The sequence below is a fragment of the Leuciscus leuciscus genome (genome assembly GCF_965113295.1).
Source record: "Leuciscus leuciscus genome assembly, chromosome: 5".
In the NCBI taxonomy this organism is placed as follows: Eukaryota; Metazoa; Chordata; class Actinopteri; order Cypriniformes; family Leuciscidae; genus Leuciscus; species Leuciscus leuciscus.
Genome location: NC_138729.1, coordinates 41,737,958 through 41,751,873, shown reverse-complemented (window position 1 = coordinate 41,751,873; position 13,916 = coordinate 41,737,958). Strand labels below are relative to the sequence as shown.

Genomic DNA, 13,916 nt, shown 5'->3' with positions numbered 1-13,916 from the left:
GTCGGGAGCATAAGAGACTTTGAAAGAAGATGTACATTTTTCTCATGGAGTTTTCCTGCACTATATGTTTAGCTTAGTTCAAGCCAACCCAGAGGTGACTATGGACTGCATCATCCACATGGCGCAGAACATCACTCCCTCACAGCGAGCCAAAGTCTGCCACCTGCTGGCCACAGTGGACAACTCCACCACCAGCTGATCACATACATGCCATTTCAATTAATCTACATATAGAGAGGACATGTCTTTTGAGAGTCTGTAGCATAATTAAATAATAATGCTTAAGAACTTAACTTAAGACCAGTAGCCTTAAACGCACAATTTCAAATGTCTAGCAATTGCACAGTCCACTTGCACTTGCAATTGCACAGTTACTGTTTGTGTGTGACTCACAGTTATCACTTTAGGAGAAACATTTCTCACATGGACACCAGAGAATTACCTTAAACTCACTCTCTGAGAGAACCCAGTAAATAGTATTTACATACTCACATTTGTGCCTTTGTGTCAATTTCCTTTGGATATAATCGACATATGAATGTACAATAAGCGGAAAAGACTGAATATTAGATTATTTTAGGGAATCGACAATGCTTTGAGCGCACAATCACGCTGTATGACACTTCCTCAGGAATATATTCAACAATTATTAAGCAGAACAAACGTATTAAATCTCTATTTTTAGAGTAAAGTAACAGTATTATACGTAAATACAATCACTATCTAAATACCTGGGTAACTCTTCATAATAACTTTTATTTCTGATAATATACGGTTGTTATGAACAAACATGGCAATACAATACTGTAATGCTTAGCGAATTGTTAATGTACATTCAAATTGTTAGAAATGTCATTAAACTTTGATTCATATTGAATGTACATTAATCTCCTAAGTGTTTGTGATAACATTAATGAAAGTTTTTATAAAGCATTATCAATATTGGTGCCACTTTATGTTTTAACGGCTTGAATTTTGGTTGTTTGTATAGTTTAGTTTATTTCACTTGACTGCAGGTAATTATTTTCATATGTATGAAGTCATGTGCTGGATATATAAATGGATAAATATGTGTAACTACTTGTGCTGTTCTGTGCTCAACTGATAATTCTGATTAAAGAAGTCGTCTTGATCAGATTTGTTGCCTTTAATCGATTTTACGTACAAGTCAGATCAAGACTAGAGCCTAAACTCTAATCTAAGTGCCTGACTGTCTCTGTTGACTGTATATCAGGATGTTTTTAAATGAAATTCATTAAATAATATATGTTTTCATCTTGGTGTTCTGGTCATTTTTTCAACTAATATTTATTTATACATGGGTTGAGTCTTTTTGTTCAGTTGTGTACATACTGTACATTATTAACTTTGTTTCGGCTGAATTATTCTAGCCAGCCACACTGTATTTGCAAGGTGGCATTCAATGTATGTAATATATTACTTAAATTAAAAGCCAACTTGCAGTATAGTTGATGCATATTGTATTTGCTTGTCACGTATGTGCAACTGAAAAATGTTATCCAAGTTAAATGAATACATCTTTCAATCTGAATGTGAAATTTTATTGCTTGCATTTGAAATATTTAGATATGTACAATAAAAAATGATTCATGTCACCATTTCAGCTCTTTTCATAAATATAAATAAACAAACATTAAAAGAGCAGATACAGTGTCTATCACAGTACAACAAAAGACACACAACTACAGTTACAAGGCTAACAATTAAATGGAAAAAATGAGAAGAAAACAAGTTTCTTTTATGGTACAGAAAAAAGCTTGGCAACAAACCCAAAATCATAATTCCCATTATTTTTTTCTTTGTTCCTTTAGTGTTGATAACTCGCAATTTGCATTAGGTTTATAATGAGAGCAGCACTGTAGTTAACTCTCTAAAAACATAATTGCTGATTTGGTCCTTTAAAATCCAATGCAATCAATATAGTCAATGCAAATGTCACCAGCGAACACTGTTACATCACCATAAATGCTATAGGATTAAAAAAAGATTTCTAGATCCTGCGAAGTAAAGCTCAGCTTGCTTAATTTTATTGTGGGTGCGATTAAAGCAAAACAATAGGCTTTGTTCCTCCTTGTGTGTTCATGTACTGGTTAGAAATGGCATCTATGGCTGAGTATGAAGAGTAGAGGCCTGTCACCTGCAGGTCTGGGTAAGGCAGTCCTCCTGCATTGGACACAGGCGTGACATTGCCAGTGTCCAGGTCACAGTCAGACAGCCGAAGTGGGGAGTTACTGAGAGTACCTAATGCCTCTAGGTTAAAGCTGTCATCCTTCATCTCCTCCCACAGGTTTCCTGTTATTAGAAAGAAAGTCTGTTAGATATCAGATTAGAGTGGGAAACATCCTACGACTTTCAATACACTAATTAGTTGATCATTTTCTAGTTAACGTTTACCTTGCCACGTGAAGTCCATAATACTTGGGTCCAGTGCGTCCACCTCTGAATTCATGTCAGTGTGAATTGTGTAGAAGTCGCTGTGTTGCTTGGCATGATGCTGGTGGTGGGAGCTGTTCGTCAGGTCAGGGACGGTGTGGAGTGGGGGTGTCTGAGCAGGAGCAGGGGAGGCCGGAGCCAAGCGAGACTGATTCTGGAGGTGCAGTTGAAGGTGCTGGTGCATGGGGAGACACTGTAGAGACAGAGTGACCACTGGCTGGGGCTGCATCTGAGCTGCTATCGGAAGGCTCTGTCCTGGTGGGCAGCTGGGCAAGCGAGTCATGCCAGTATCAACAGACTTCTGTCTGCAACTCTCCGGTCTGTCTGTAATGAGTTTATCTAATTCATCTGGTAAAAGAAAAAGTAACAAAACAGGACAATGTTAATGACCAATTGTAGTTTAACATGTACCTTTATGCTCTAATTTCTGTACTACTCCAACTTAACCATGAATCTCTGCACAGTGGTAAAACATTTTTGATAAATAAAGTTTGATAAAGTTTTAACTGAATTTATAAAGTTTTGCTTTAGGAGTCAACATAAGTCGGCAGATTTTGAGCAGTCAGAGTTGACAAATTCACTGAAAACAGTGTAGTGTATGATGGGCTCAGACTTTTTTTTAGCTTCAGACTATAATTACATCCAGTCGGAGACTATCAAATATGTTTGATATTTTGAGTAGATTTTAAAACATTGTTTTCACTTTTTATGCATCTAGTAACGAGGAGCATGCTTCTGTGTGAGTTTGTTGTGTTTGGAGCGACTTGAATGTCTGATAGTATGTGATGCGATAGTCCTTTAGTGTATGATGCCCAGTTTTTCTCTGTAACATATACAAAGTCAGCAAGCGGATGATGCCTTCTGTTCTCAAATCTGTTCCGATTTTAAAAGTTGTGAAGTGTATTCCAGGCTTAAATGTAATAAAATTCACTGCCATGACTCTAGAGTGTTGTGGGTGGTTGTCAGAGCATTGCTATGCAGTTGCTAAGTAGTTTCTAGTAGTTCTTAGTGCATTTCTATGTTTTCAAGGGTGTTCTGGGTTATGGTGTACTGTCCAAAACAAAAGAGCTCAAACTGAAGTATGATATTCTGGTCCTCAGATATGGCTTGATAACCAGAATGCCAGTATAAACAACAAAAGTGTCTAGTAGTAGAAAATATTATAAAGATGACCATTATATTAACAGCAGTCAGTACAAGATGAAATTGCCTAGCACTGATAATAGTCAAGAGATTCCAGACCTGGGTTGGCCATGCTGCGACGGATGGCAGGGAGATCTTTACGTTTCCATTTCTGCATCTCTTCCTCCATCTTGTCGATCTTTGCAGGATTGAGTGCCCAAAGACAGCCTTTTCTGGAGGAACCACTCATCTTGTTCTCCACCTTCTCAAAGCACTTGTTCAAGGACAGGTTGTGGCGTACAGAGTTCTTCCATCCATCAGGTGCTGTCTGTGAAACATAGTTATCAACAATGTACTGTAAGTAACATTTATTTGATTCCATGGCGTGTTGACTCAGTCCATCTATTTTCCAGTGTGCTTTTACATAAATTCCTCACCTTGAAATAGGGAAAGTGCTCTTTCATAAAGCTGTAGATCTCACTAACAGGAAGGCTGCCTGTTTTGCTGTTCTTCAAAGCCATGGCAATCAGACAGCTGAAAATAGATCATATAAAATGTAGTCAACTTGAAATAAATGAAATCTTGTTCCCTTCCTAGAGAATTATAATGTTTTTCAGAAGTTTTCGCAGTGAACTTTAAGTCACCTGTAAGAATAGATGGGTTTAGGGAAAGTCTTGGGCTGAAGGTCCTGGTTGTGAGCAGTAATACGGGGCTGAGGAAACAGACTCTGGCTGTTGTAGTTGCCATAAAGTCCACCGGGAGAACACTAAGGAATATAACAGAAATGTATATATTATATTATATTAAATATTACTGTTTTGAGCAGTCTTTACAAATCATTAAAAATTCTGAACCAACCTGTTGGTTTGCCTGAGTGAAAGTGAGCACTTGCTGAGGGGCGGTCTGGTACACTGATGTGGCACAAGGAAACCCAGGGGAAAACTGGGGCATCTACAAAAACAACAGAATAAACATAGGGTTATTTTAGCTCAATTGCAAATGGTTGTTCAGTTCTGAATGATCTTGGTTGTACATGTAGTCTAAATTAGTTTGAAATACTGAATCTGAATCCTCACTCACGCTGCTGATGCCCAGAGGGCTGTGCTGCATTTCACTCTGTAGATGAATCGCAGATCCTGCTCCTCCTGCTCCCGTCATGCTATTCAGCTGAGCTGTAAGTTTCAGCAAAGTGTGAGTATTCAAATGTTTTTTTTTATTTTTTTATTACATATATATATATGACCTCCAATGCAAAAGCCTCTAAAAGCCACCTCTGTCAAAAATGAGATAATAATATTGAGTGAATGCTCTCCGCACATAGTATACGCTCATCAAATACTTTCACTTCAAACTAAATCCCAGCCTCAGCCCATTCAGAAATGGCGGTACTTGGGTAGAAACCTATACATAGGAGCCTGATAAAAATGATAATATTAAACAAAAACTTTACACTGCAAAAAAATGCTTTTCCTACTCAGTATTTTTGTCTTGTTTCCAGTGCAAATATAAAAAAATTCTTAAATCAAGATGCATTTACTAGATTAGTAAAATGACATAAGATATTAAATATGTGAGTTGATGCTTAAAAAAAAGCACAATTATCTGCCAATGGGGTAAGAAAAATAATCTTAATTTTAACAGAAACAATACATATATATATATATATATTGTATATAAAAAAAAAAACTGGGTCAAAGAAACTGAGTCTAAATGGTTGGTAGACAATTGAGAAAGATTAAAGATATAAAATAAATGACAACAAACAAATAAATGAATATGTGAATAAATAACAGCATTTAATTAAATCATTGGTAAAGGTGCTACACTAAGATAACCAATCGGATGTTACAGATGTGGTAAGTAAGTGAATTCAGGTTGTTGTTTTTTTACTGACATTTTTACCACCGTTCACGCTAATTGTATACACAGTGTATAAATCTCCTGACCTGTCTGCCGCTCCAGCAGGCTGTTCTGAGCAGAGCTGGCGAAGTCGGGCCGTCCACCCCCTATCTGCTGAAGCCGGGGAACATCCACAGAGGTGAGCCAGGACAGGGACTGAAGATCACCAGGCAGCTCGTCCTTCAGCTGTGAAGGGTCAGTAGTCAGGAGTCTGCAAAAACATAGTATGCACTCAGTACTGAAACACAAATATGAATAAGACAAGACAATAACTGTCGCACAAAAATGCACTTAAACTATTGAACTGAATTTAGTTTTCTTAAATGCTTCCAATGGTTATTGCTCATATTAAATTGTATTATTCTTGGCCTACATAAACTAATTCTATTCTTTTCTCGTTTTTCAGTTTTTCTTGTAAATAGATACAAGATGAGCAAGTCTTCTTGTAAATCCGTTGTTTGGGAATAGAAATAAAAATACTTTCATCCACTGATCTAATCCAGTGCAGGGAGGGTTATTTATTCAGTCATTTCTTCATTTGCTCTAAGCATCAAGAGAGCAGAGAAAGCCTCTTGAATTCTCTCCAGACTTCCCTACAAACTTGCTATTCAGCCCAATAATTGGGGTCGCTATGACAACCCTCACTTTTCAGTTATTTTGTGTGTCTGGCCACTTCAGTGCCCCCCTCTCCATTACACCAACCTCTAACAGTAGTCAGGTGACCAGTGCCTTCTTCACTGTCATTGGCTGAATCATATGTAAACAACGCATGAGATCATTTGAAACATGGGTATGTGGCACACGTTGCCTGCAACAGTTGGTCTAGCCCCATTGAAAAATGATCACCTATTGTGTCCCAAACGACAAATCTGCACAGTGGCACGTGGCTCTATTGTTCCCCCCCTCCCAGACCCTTCCCTGATTGTCTTTACCGTTTTTTTTAACCAACCCCTTGCATTAATCTACTGGAATGACAGGCCTCACACAACAGAGAAAAATAGGATGCCATCTGTTTCCCTGTCCCTTTCCACCCAACCCCTGTCCCCTTCTGCCCCATCCCCCCCGCCTGGAGGCATCAGACAGTTCCTAAGGGGGTAACTGGGAGGGGGTAGTTGAAGGAGTTGGAGGTCAAGCCACACTGCACACACAGTCTGCCACCTGAATAAATTACAGCATTGAAGGAAGAAGTTGGGGACGTGGCCTTGAGCACCCTGGTTGCTCCAGTTTAGAGCTTCTGAATAATTATCCTTTATACACACACACAGAGAGACACACTCGCAAATATGAAACCTTACCTTAGACACGAAAATGTCAACACTACACTGTCATTCGCTTTGAAATGTCTTCCTAACGCCTGTCCCCAATCTCCCCATACAAAGACATGAAAAAGACACCTAGCAAAGGGAATGGGACAGTTTAACACCTGGCTTTATGAGACCTGCATCTTTCTGATGAGTGTTAATCTGTCTTTTTCTGTTGAGTGTTATCATTTAATGGCCTTCCGTTTAATAGCTTAATTTGTTTCAATTATTGGTTTCCTCAATATTAGTTTTGTAGGTCAATATTAATTTATTTGGCAATGAAACATTTGTTTTCACAAATAAACTGAAATGTTTGACAGCCCTGTAAGTTGTTTTGGATAAAAGTTTGTTTAAATGTAATTAATTGCCACAATAATTGTTAAACTCCCTCATGCTGTGTATTGTTGAATATATTTTGTATTATATCTATATTTTAAAACTGTTGACATAATATTATATAAATCTAGTAATATTTCATATTAAGTGTGTAAAATCCTTAACACAAAGCATGATCTAACAGATCTAAAACTGATTTTGACCTGACAATTTAATGTTGCCAAGAGCATCCACTTGTTGTATTGCCAGACAATGGCTGCGCTGCGCTGTAACTTCAGAAACATGTCATTTGAGGAAACCTCATCTTACACCGCATGTCTGAGATTTACTTATATTCTATTGATGCACAGATATAATAAAAGAAAAATAATAATAATGGTATTCATTATACTGCTGATTTAAAAACTGTACTTCAGTAATTGGGAGGGGTGGGGGCTTTATTTTGAAAAGAATTCATAACATGCCACATAAACTCAAATTTAGGATCGTCAAGAAAGTAGGGCCTACATCCTTGTACTTATTAGCATTTCTGAAGTGCAATTGTAAACCCAGCTGTGTATTGAACAGTTTACGGTCATTAGGGTGCATTTATACAAGTGGAAGAAAAAATGATTTTATTTGCTCATTGATGCAAACCATTACGTGTCCCAGAGAAAGGGGGAGGCGGGCGCACACAGTCACGGTTTATCACAGCTCAAGTCGCCCTCGTTTACATTCTAATTGGGAGCCACTTCTCCTTGGTGACCCGTGGGGGCCCCCTCCAAGAGCCCCAATCCCTCCGTGTGCCGACAGCGGGCGTGTAAACAGAGCTGATGCTTTCTGACAGATCCATTCAGAGCAAAGATGATGTATTCTCTCGCTCCTTTCTTTTTTCACAAACCCCAATTCCCTGCCTCTCAAATCACACCTTTATTTTACAGAATAGGGAAGGTGGAGATTGTATTAAGATTAGCAGCGCTCTTCTTCTTCTTCTTCTTCCCGAAATTATCTTTTTATTCTCTAATCTGTTCAAGGTTCAAAAGCAATGAGTTCAGGCATCAAAGGAAATTACCCCCTACCTGTAGTCTTGTGCGGAGGTGAGGTGACTTTGTCCAGGGTTTTCATGAATTCCCGACATCCTGCTTGTAATTCCACTTTCAATCATCTTCTGGCAGATAAAATGCAAGTAGATGAATGAACCATGCAAAGCAGAGAATAAAAGTTATTTTACAAATGTGCATTTGGTACAAAGAAAACACAAATACACATAGTACAAATATGTGACATTTCAATAAAAGTTAAATGTTTAAAAAAATATATATATATATTTAAAAAATCTGACTCGAGTTTATAACATGGCCACATAAGAACACAATGATATGCGAATAGCGAATATTCATAAAATATGCGATGCCCAACAAAAACTTTGTTTATTGACACTATAGCTGAGCAACTTGAGCAAGAAAAGATTATATATACTATTTTACTTCAAATTAATTTAAATTTTATATTTTACAATTCAGTGTTGATGTGATGTTTGCTTTGTTGACTATACAGGGGTCATCAGATTTAAACGTCATCAGTCACCGTTAGGCTAAGTTACCTGTCAGTCTGCTCGCGCGTCTCAATAGCCTAATTTATTTAATCTCAAGTGTTGTATTCAACAGAAAACGTTCAACATTTCTTAGAAATAGACGATAAACGTTTAGCAGTTGTTCTTCAAAACACCAGATCAAAATTAAAGTTAATCAACATCGATGTTCAGGCTGTATAATATGTCAGTCCGTAACAGGTGCGCAGCCTCTTGACTTATTTAAAATTAACTAACAAAAACACGAAATACACAGCATCTTACCTGTTTCTGCTGAATTTGTTCTGTGGTATAGAAAATCTTGGGTAACGAGACGGAGGAAAGCTCTACTGTTGGTCTGGGCACTTGTTGTCCCGCAAGAAAAAAACGTTTTTTAAATTTCCCTCGTCCGTGCGGTTCGCTCCTGACGGTCATGCGCACTGCGTGCACACGCAGCGCGAGCCGTGACGAAGGGAGGGGGGTCTCGTGCTCTGACTGACAGCTGTTGCCTTGCCTCCACAATCACGCAGATTATCTGTCAGAGCATCTCACCTACTGGTTTCCAGTGTTTTTAATTGAATCAATACTTTTCTTCTTTAGAGACTCGTGTTTTTCCTCCGTGTTCTCTTTTTCAGTAGTCCACAGGTGCGTCTTTTCAAGTCCGGTACAACTTATCTTTCACAAAAATAGAAACATAAAGTTGAGAGTTTAGACAAAATCCTCTGTTTCTATTGGAGACATCGTTTTATAGACTATAGAGTCCTTTAAACTCAGAGAAAATGAGTATAAACCCCTATAATCCAGAGACCTCTAACAAATTCAGCAGTGATTTCCATGTTCCTCTGTAGCCATAGGCAACGTAAAATAACACAAATAACAGTTCCTGATATTATTGTTCACTTATCTAGCCTATAGGTAGGACCCTTTTTTTTCTTTTAAAGCCCTAAATAAAGACACATCCTCTCCGTGCGGTTCTGTGAGATGTTCTGTCCTAATAAGAGCTTTAGTTGAATCTACTGCTCGTGATTTAACCGCCTTTAAAGCCGCGTCGTTTGGTTACACTGCGGCGGGAAAAACGCACAGAGTGGCGCGCGCTGGACATGACAGATATCACACAGATATCACACAGATATGACAGGCTCGCCTCCTGGTAGAAAATGTAACAGCATGCATTGAGTTAATAGCTCTCATGTGAAATAAATATGAAAGACAGCAAATAATGATACTGACGGAACATAAAGTGTTTTAAAACCGTTTACAGTATTTTATTTGTAACCTAGAAAGACTGTGTAAAACAAATTAACTACGTGTACTTAACGTTAGGCCTATCTAATTATAATGGCGCTGCTTATAATTACAGGTATTATTGTATTTAATAAGATTACCGTTTAATATGCTATTTGTAAGTGGATAATGGAGAAATGAATCCAGAATAAACTCAAGGCAACAACCAGAAAAAATAAAATAAAATGAAAAGTACAAAGTTCTTCCTATTTGTCTTTAAACAAAACTTCAGGGAACTTTTTGAATTTTGAAATATAGGTTTCAATTCCTGTGGGAAGTGATCCGGCCGGTGTCGTTAATTGACTTGAACCACATGGGACACTACAGATGGTAAATCGCGAAGTCACAATGGTTACAATCAATGCGCACTTGCAACGGACAAAAAGACGCTCCCATGAGAAGAGCGCGGGGTCCTAAAGCCCGTGAGTGTCTCTCTCAGGCTCAGCAACTACACTATGCACTATTTACAAAGTTTGTAATGTTAATGGAATGCTAGCCTATATAAAAAGCCTATCAATTTTAAATAATTTTAGATTAAACAAGACGTCCAGAAGCATCACATTTGATTTTAATCTATTGAAATTAAAATAATTATTTCTGTTAGTTATGTAGGCTACATTGTAGAGTTTTATTTTACATCCTATGTTAAATAATATTTATTACATTATTTTAGTGTCATGTGTGTTACCATGGTGGTGTTTTATAGGCCTATTTGTTTGCATGACACTGTGCACCTTTTAGCCTATAGATTAGCAGAGGTGTAATGAGTACCTGAAAACCACTTAAAGGGATGAACAGATTGAATATTGGCTTTTATTCACATATAAACATTCATCAACTCACTCATTATGGTAAACGAAACATTATGGTAAATGGTAAACGACCAATGAGGTTCAATCTCGTGTGTTACGCAGAACGTTTTAGCTTCTGTAAGAACCAATGAGGTTTATTCTGCAGCGTTTGAACTTCCACAAGAGGTTTGAACCTGCTTGTTTGTCAAGCTTCAACTTATAAAGTGATCGTGTCTCCTCAGAAAATTTGGACTAAACTGCTCAATTCATATGGATTAGTTTTATGATCTCTTTATGAACTTTTTGAAGCGTCAAAGTGTAGTTGCATAAATGTCAACGGAGGGACATAAAGCTCTCAGATTTCATCAAAAAGATCTTCATTTGTGTTCTGAGGACAAATGGAAGTCTTATAATAATAATAATGACATGAGGGTGAGTAATTAATGACAGAATTTTCATTTTTTGGATGAACTTCAGCTAACCCTTTAAGTAAAAGTACAGATACCTTACAGTGTAAATGACTCCATTACAAGTTACAAGTCACCAATTTCAGTACTTGAGTAAAAGTCTTAGGGTAGAGTACTGATTTGAACAGTGTACTCGTCCTGAATGTAGGCTCAAACATGCATTAGTCTTCAAGAGACATGCCAGTAAAAAACTAAAAACAGGAGAGCAAGCACGTTTATTTTCTAAAGTCGAAATAAAACTGACACTCAAGTCTCAGTTAAGCTCAAGTGCTCAAAAAAGGGAATAAGTAAACTAATATCCTTCAAAAAGATATATTCAATTTAATGGATAAATAAGATGGTGTTAACCATCATTAAAGCCTAAAAAAGTCTAAGCCTAGTTGCAGTGGACGTGCTGATTTCAGCCTCATCAGTGGCTGCAGCCATATCCTCATCTCATATATGAAACACATGTGATTCAGCAACTACCTACTAATGCATTCACATACTGTATGTGAGTAAGGGCAAAACACACAAGATATAGTACCTTCAATGCTGTAGATGGCGATAGTGTTTCTTTTGTAGCAGAAATAAACTGCTGCAGAAAAAGTTATGTGTGTTATTGTATTAGGCTACTCATTACAAATGTATTGGAGTAAAGAGAACATATAGGCTACTTATTCAATAGTATAGTCAAGTAAAGAGTAAAAGTTGGCAAAATCTTAAAGTACAAAGCAGCAAAAAAGATAGGCCTACTTAAGTACAGTAACTAAATCTACATTTACTCAAATACTGTACACTATACTGTATATTAGTATTACTTCAGATTGTGGACATGTAACTTGTGGGGAACTTTGATTTGTCTAGTGGCTTCTCTGTACCAACACTGGTGGTTGTCAGTATATGTTAAAGGTAAAACAGATTTTAGATGTTCCCTTTTCATATTGTTAACTAAAACTGTCATCCTGCATTTAACTGAAGCTTACCAGCAGTTTTAGGAGTGTTTTTTGACAAAAAGGTTCAAACAATTGCCATAAAGAAGTCACATCACTGTTTCACACTAAACTTCAAGTTGTTTTGATTTTAACCCAATCACTTGGGTCATTCTTCTTCTGTTCTAACCTCCATTGGTTCTTTCTGTTTCCTAGACTAATGAGAGGTACCCTTTGGACTGCTGTCTCCCAGACTGAACCCAGGATGACATTGGACCACAGCATCTTCAAAATAATGTCTTGGTAAGATTATATTTAAAAGTGTAGTTTTATGATCAAAACTATAGTTTTTAATTGTAGAGGGGAAAAACATAAATTATAATGCAATGCGATGAAAGGATGATTGAGAAACATTCCTCAAAAGCCTGATGTACTGTATCATATTTGATACTTGAACATGTTTATTTCTGAAAATGATGAATGAACCAAAGTTGCTTTGGTCCAGTAGGAGTTCATTTAAAAATATAAATAATAATATTATCTATACCTGTTATATCTCCATATATAAATCAGTAAAGACTTTACAGCAAAATACACATGTACCATGAACTTGAGGTTGGGTGGACATATTTATAAATATACTAAAAGGCCTTTTACTTGCTAAAAAAGTAAAAACTGTCGATCATAATTTAGAGGCCTTAAAATGTTTGGAATCAAATATTATACAGTAGTCTTTATCAAACTGCCTGAATAAGGGAAGGTGGGGAATGAATTTACAACACTGCAGGTAACTAAATTCTGTGCGATGATTTATCATGTAACAAGATTCAATATGTTTGTTAAACATGATCACACTTTACTCCGTGATTACTAATATTAATACATCACTGACTAGCAAAAATGCAATAGTGTGCCTTGCCATACATAGAAAACATCTGTAACTCTCAAATTAATTGAATGGGCCCCCTTGTGTTAGTGGTCACCTCCTATTCTTCTGTTTCTGTTCTGACCTTCAAAGTTCCAGTTCAAACACCACGTCTTGGGGGTCACCAATCAGGTCACCTCTTGACACTAGTCTTGACCTTTGGCCATATGAGCAGGTCATGGCTGATCTAAACTCTGACAGGGAGAGTAAATGAAAGCTTTCTTCTCTCTGCTATTCATTAAACACCTTTAAAAACGACTTGTCGTCCCACTTGGCTCATGTCAAAACGGTTGTCTTTTGGATAATTTGTCTGAAGATGCCTCGGGCAACCTCTGTAAAAGTGTATTTCAGGAACACTCACAATGGCATGTGGAGAGTACCTATAAATTGAAAAGACACTTCAGATACTTCTTTGGTAAGTCTAGAAGCTTTTATTGAATATTCATTAATTAAAATGAAACCAATAAGAATATGATGATTACTGTTAGAACGCTGATTTTTTTCTATTTATTGTCATTTCTAGCTCATACTGCTCATCAAGAAGCGAACAGCCCCAAAAAAAAAAAAAAAAAAAACGATGAAACACAGCTAATACTGAGAAAAGAGAACATGAAAACGAGAGAGTGAGGTGGGACTTTCGGTGGGAACGCGGCAAAGCCGGTGTTATAATACACCCTTATTCTCCGTTTGGAATCTCTAATGGGAAAATCAAGTGCTGTGACTCCTGTATAATAGGATTTGCCGGGTCTCGTGCTGCATCAGGGCCCAGTGGGCAGCACAAAGCCTGTTAAGGCTGGACAAGCATTACTAGAAAGGGGGGTGTGGAGCAGAACGGGCCTGTGGTGTAAGGGGGCGAAGGTAGCCTTGACAACAGAGG

General features: G+C 37.4%; 2 protein-coding genes across 8 annotated transcripts in view; one reads left to right on the top strand and one right to left on the bottom strand.

The window, feature by feature from the left end:
- Positions 1-1,275, top strand: part of acacb (acetyl-CoA carboxylase beta) — a 28,845-nt gene extending 27,570 nt beyond the window's left edge. For all 6 annotated transcript variants that reach the window (XM_082170142.1, XM_082170144.1, XM_082170143.1 and 3 more), the window contains one exon: positions 73-1,275. In XM_082170142.1, the coding sequence (XP_082026268.1) occupies positions 73-199 (127 nt within the window). In that variant the 3' untranslated portion in view covers positions 200-1,275. The remainder of the gene's footprint in view (positions 1-72) is intronic.
- Positions 953-11,914, bottom strand: foxn4 (forkhead box N4). 2 transcript variants are annotated; one of them, XM_082170322.1, is made up of 11 exons: positions 9,470-11,913; positions 8,947-9,336; positions 8,171-8,259; positions 5,523-5,686; positions 4,657-4,748; positions 4,435-4,527; positions 4,221-4,342; positions 4,014-4,110; positions 3,697-3,904; positions 2,416-2,802; positions 953-2,313 (listed from the first exon to the last, which is right to left on the bottom strand). In XM_082170322.1, exons 2-11 carry the CDS (start codon positions 9,094-9,096, stop codon positions 2,063-2,065), a joined length of 1,653 nt encoding a protein of 550 aa, XP_082026448.1. In that variant the 5' UTR covers positions 9,097-9,336; positions 9,470-11,913; the 3' UTR covers positions 953-2,062. The 2 variants fall into 2 exon arrangements, with proteins under 2 accessions (XP_082026448.1, XP_082026449.1); XM_082170323.1 differs by having other exon boundaries at positions 8,171-8,256; positions 8,947-11,914.
- Between the last annotated feature and the right edge of the window lie 2,002 nt (positions 11,915-13,916).

Excerpts from the sequence above, each read along its gene's own strand:
- foxn4 (XM_082170322.1), bottom strand. The coding sequence starts at position 9,096 with ATGACCGTCAGGAGCGAACCGCACGGACGAGGGAAATTTAAAAAACGT. Across the intron at positions 4,528-4,656 it reads GCCCTCTGGGCATCAGCAGC|ATGCCCCAGTTTTCCCCTGG; the intron begins GTGAGTGAGGAT and ends TTGTTTTTGTAG. Across the intron at positions 4,111-4,220 it reads AAACCCATCTATTCTTACAG|CTGTCTGATTGCCATGGCTT; the intron begins GTGACTTAAAGT and ends ATCTATTTTCAG.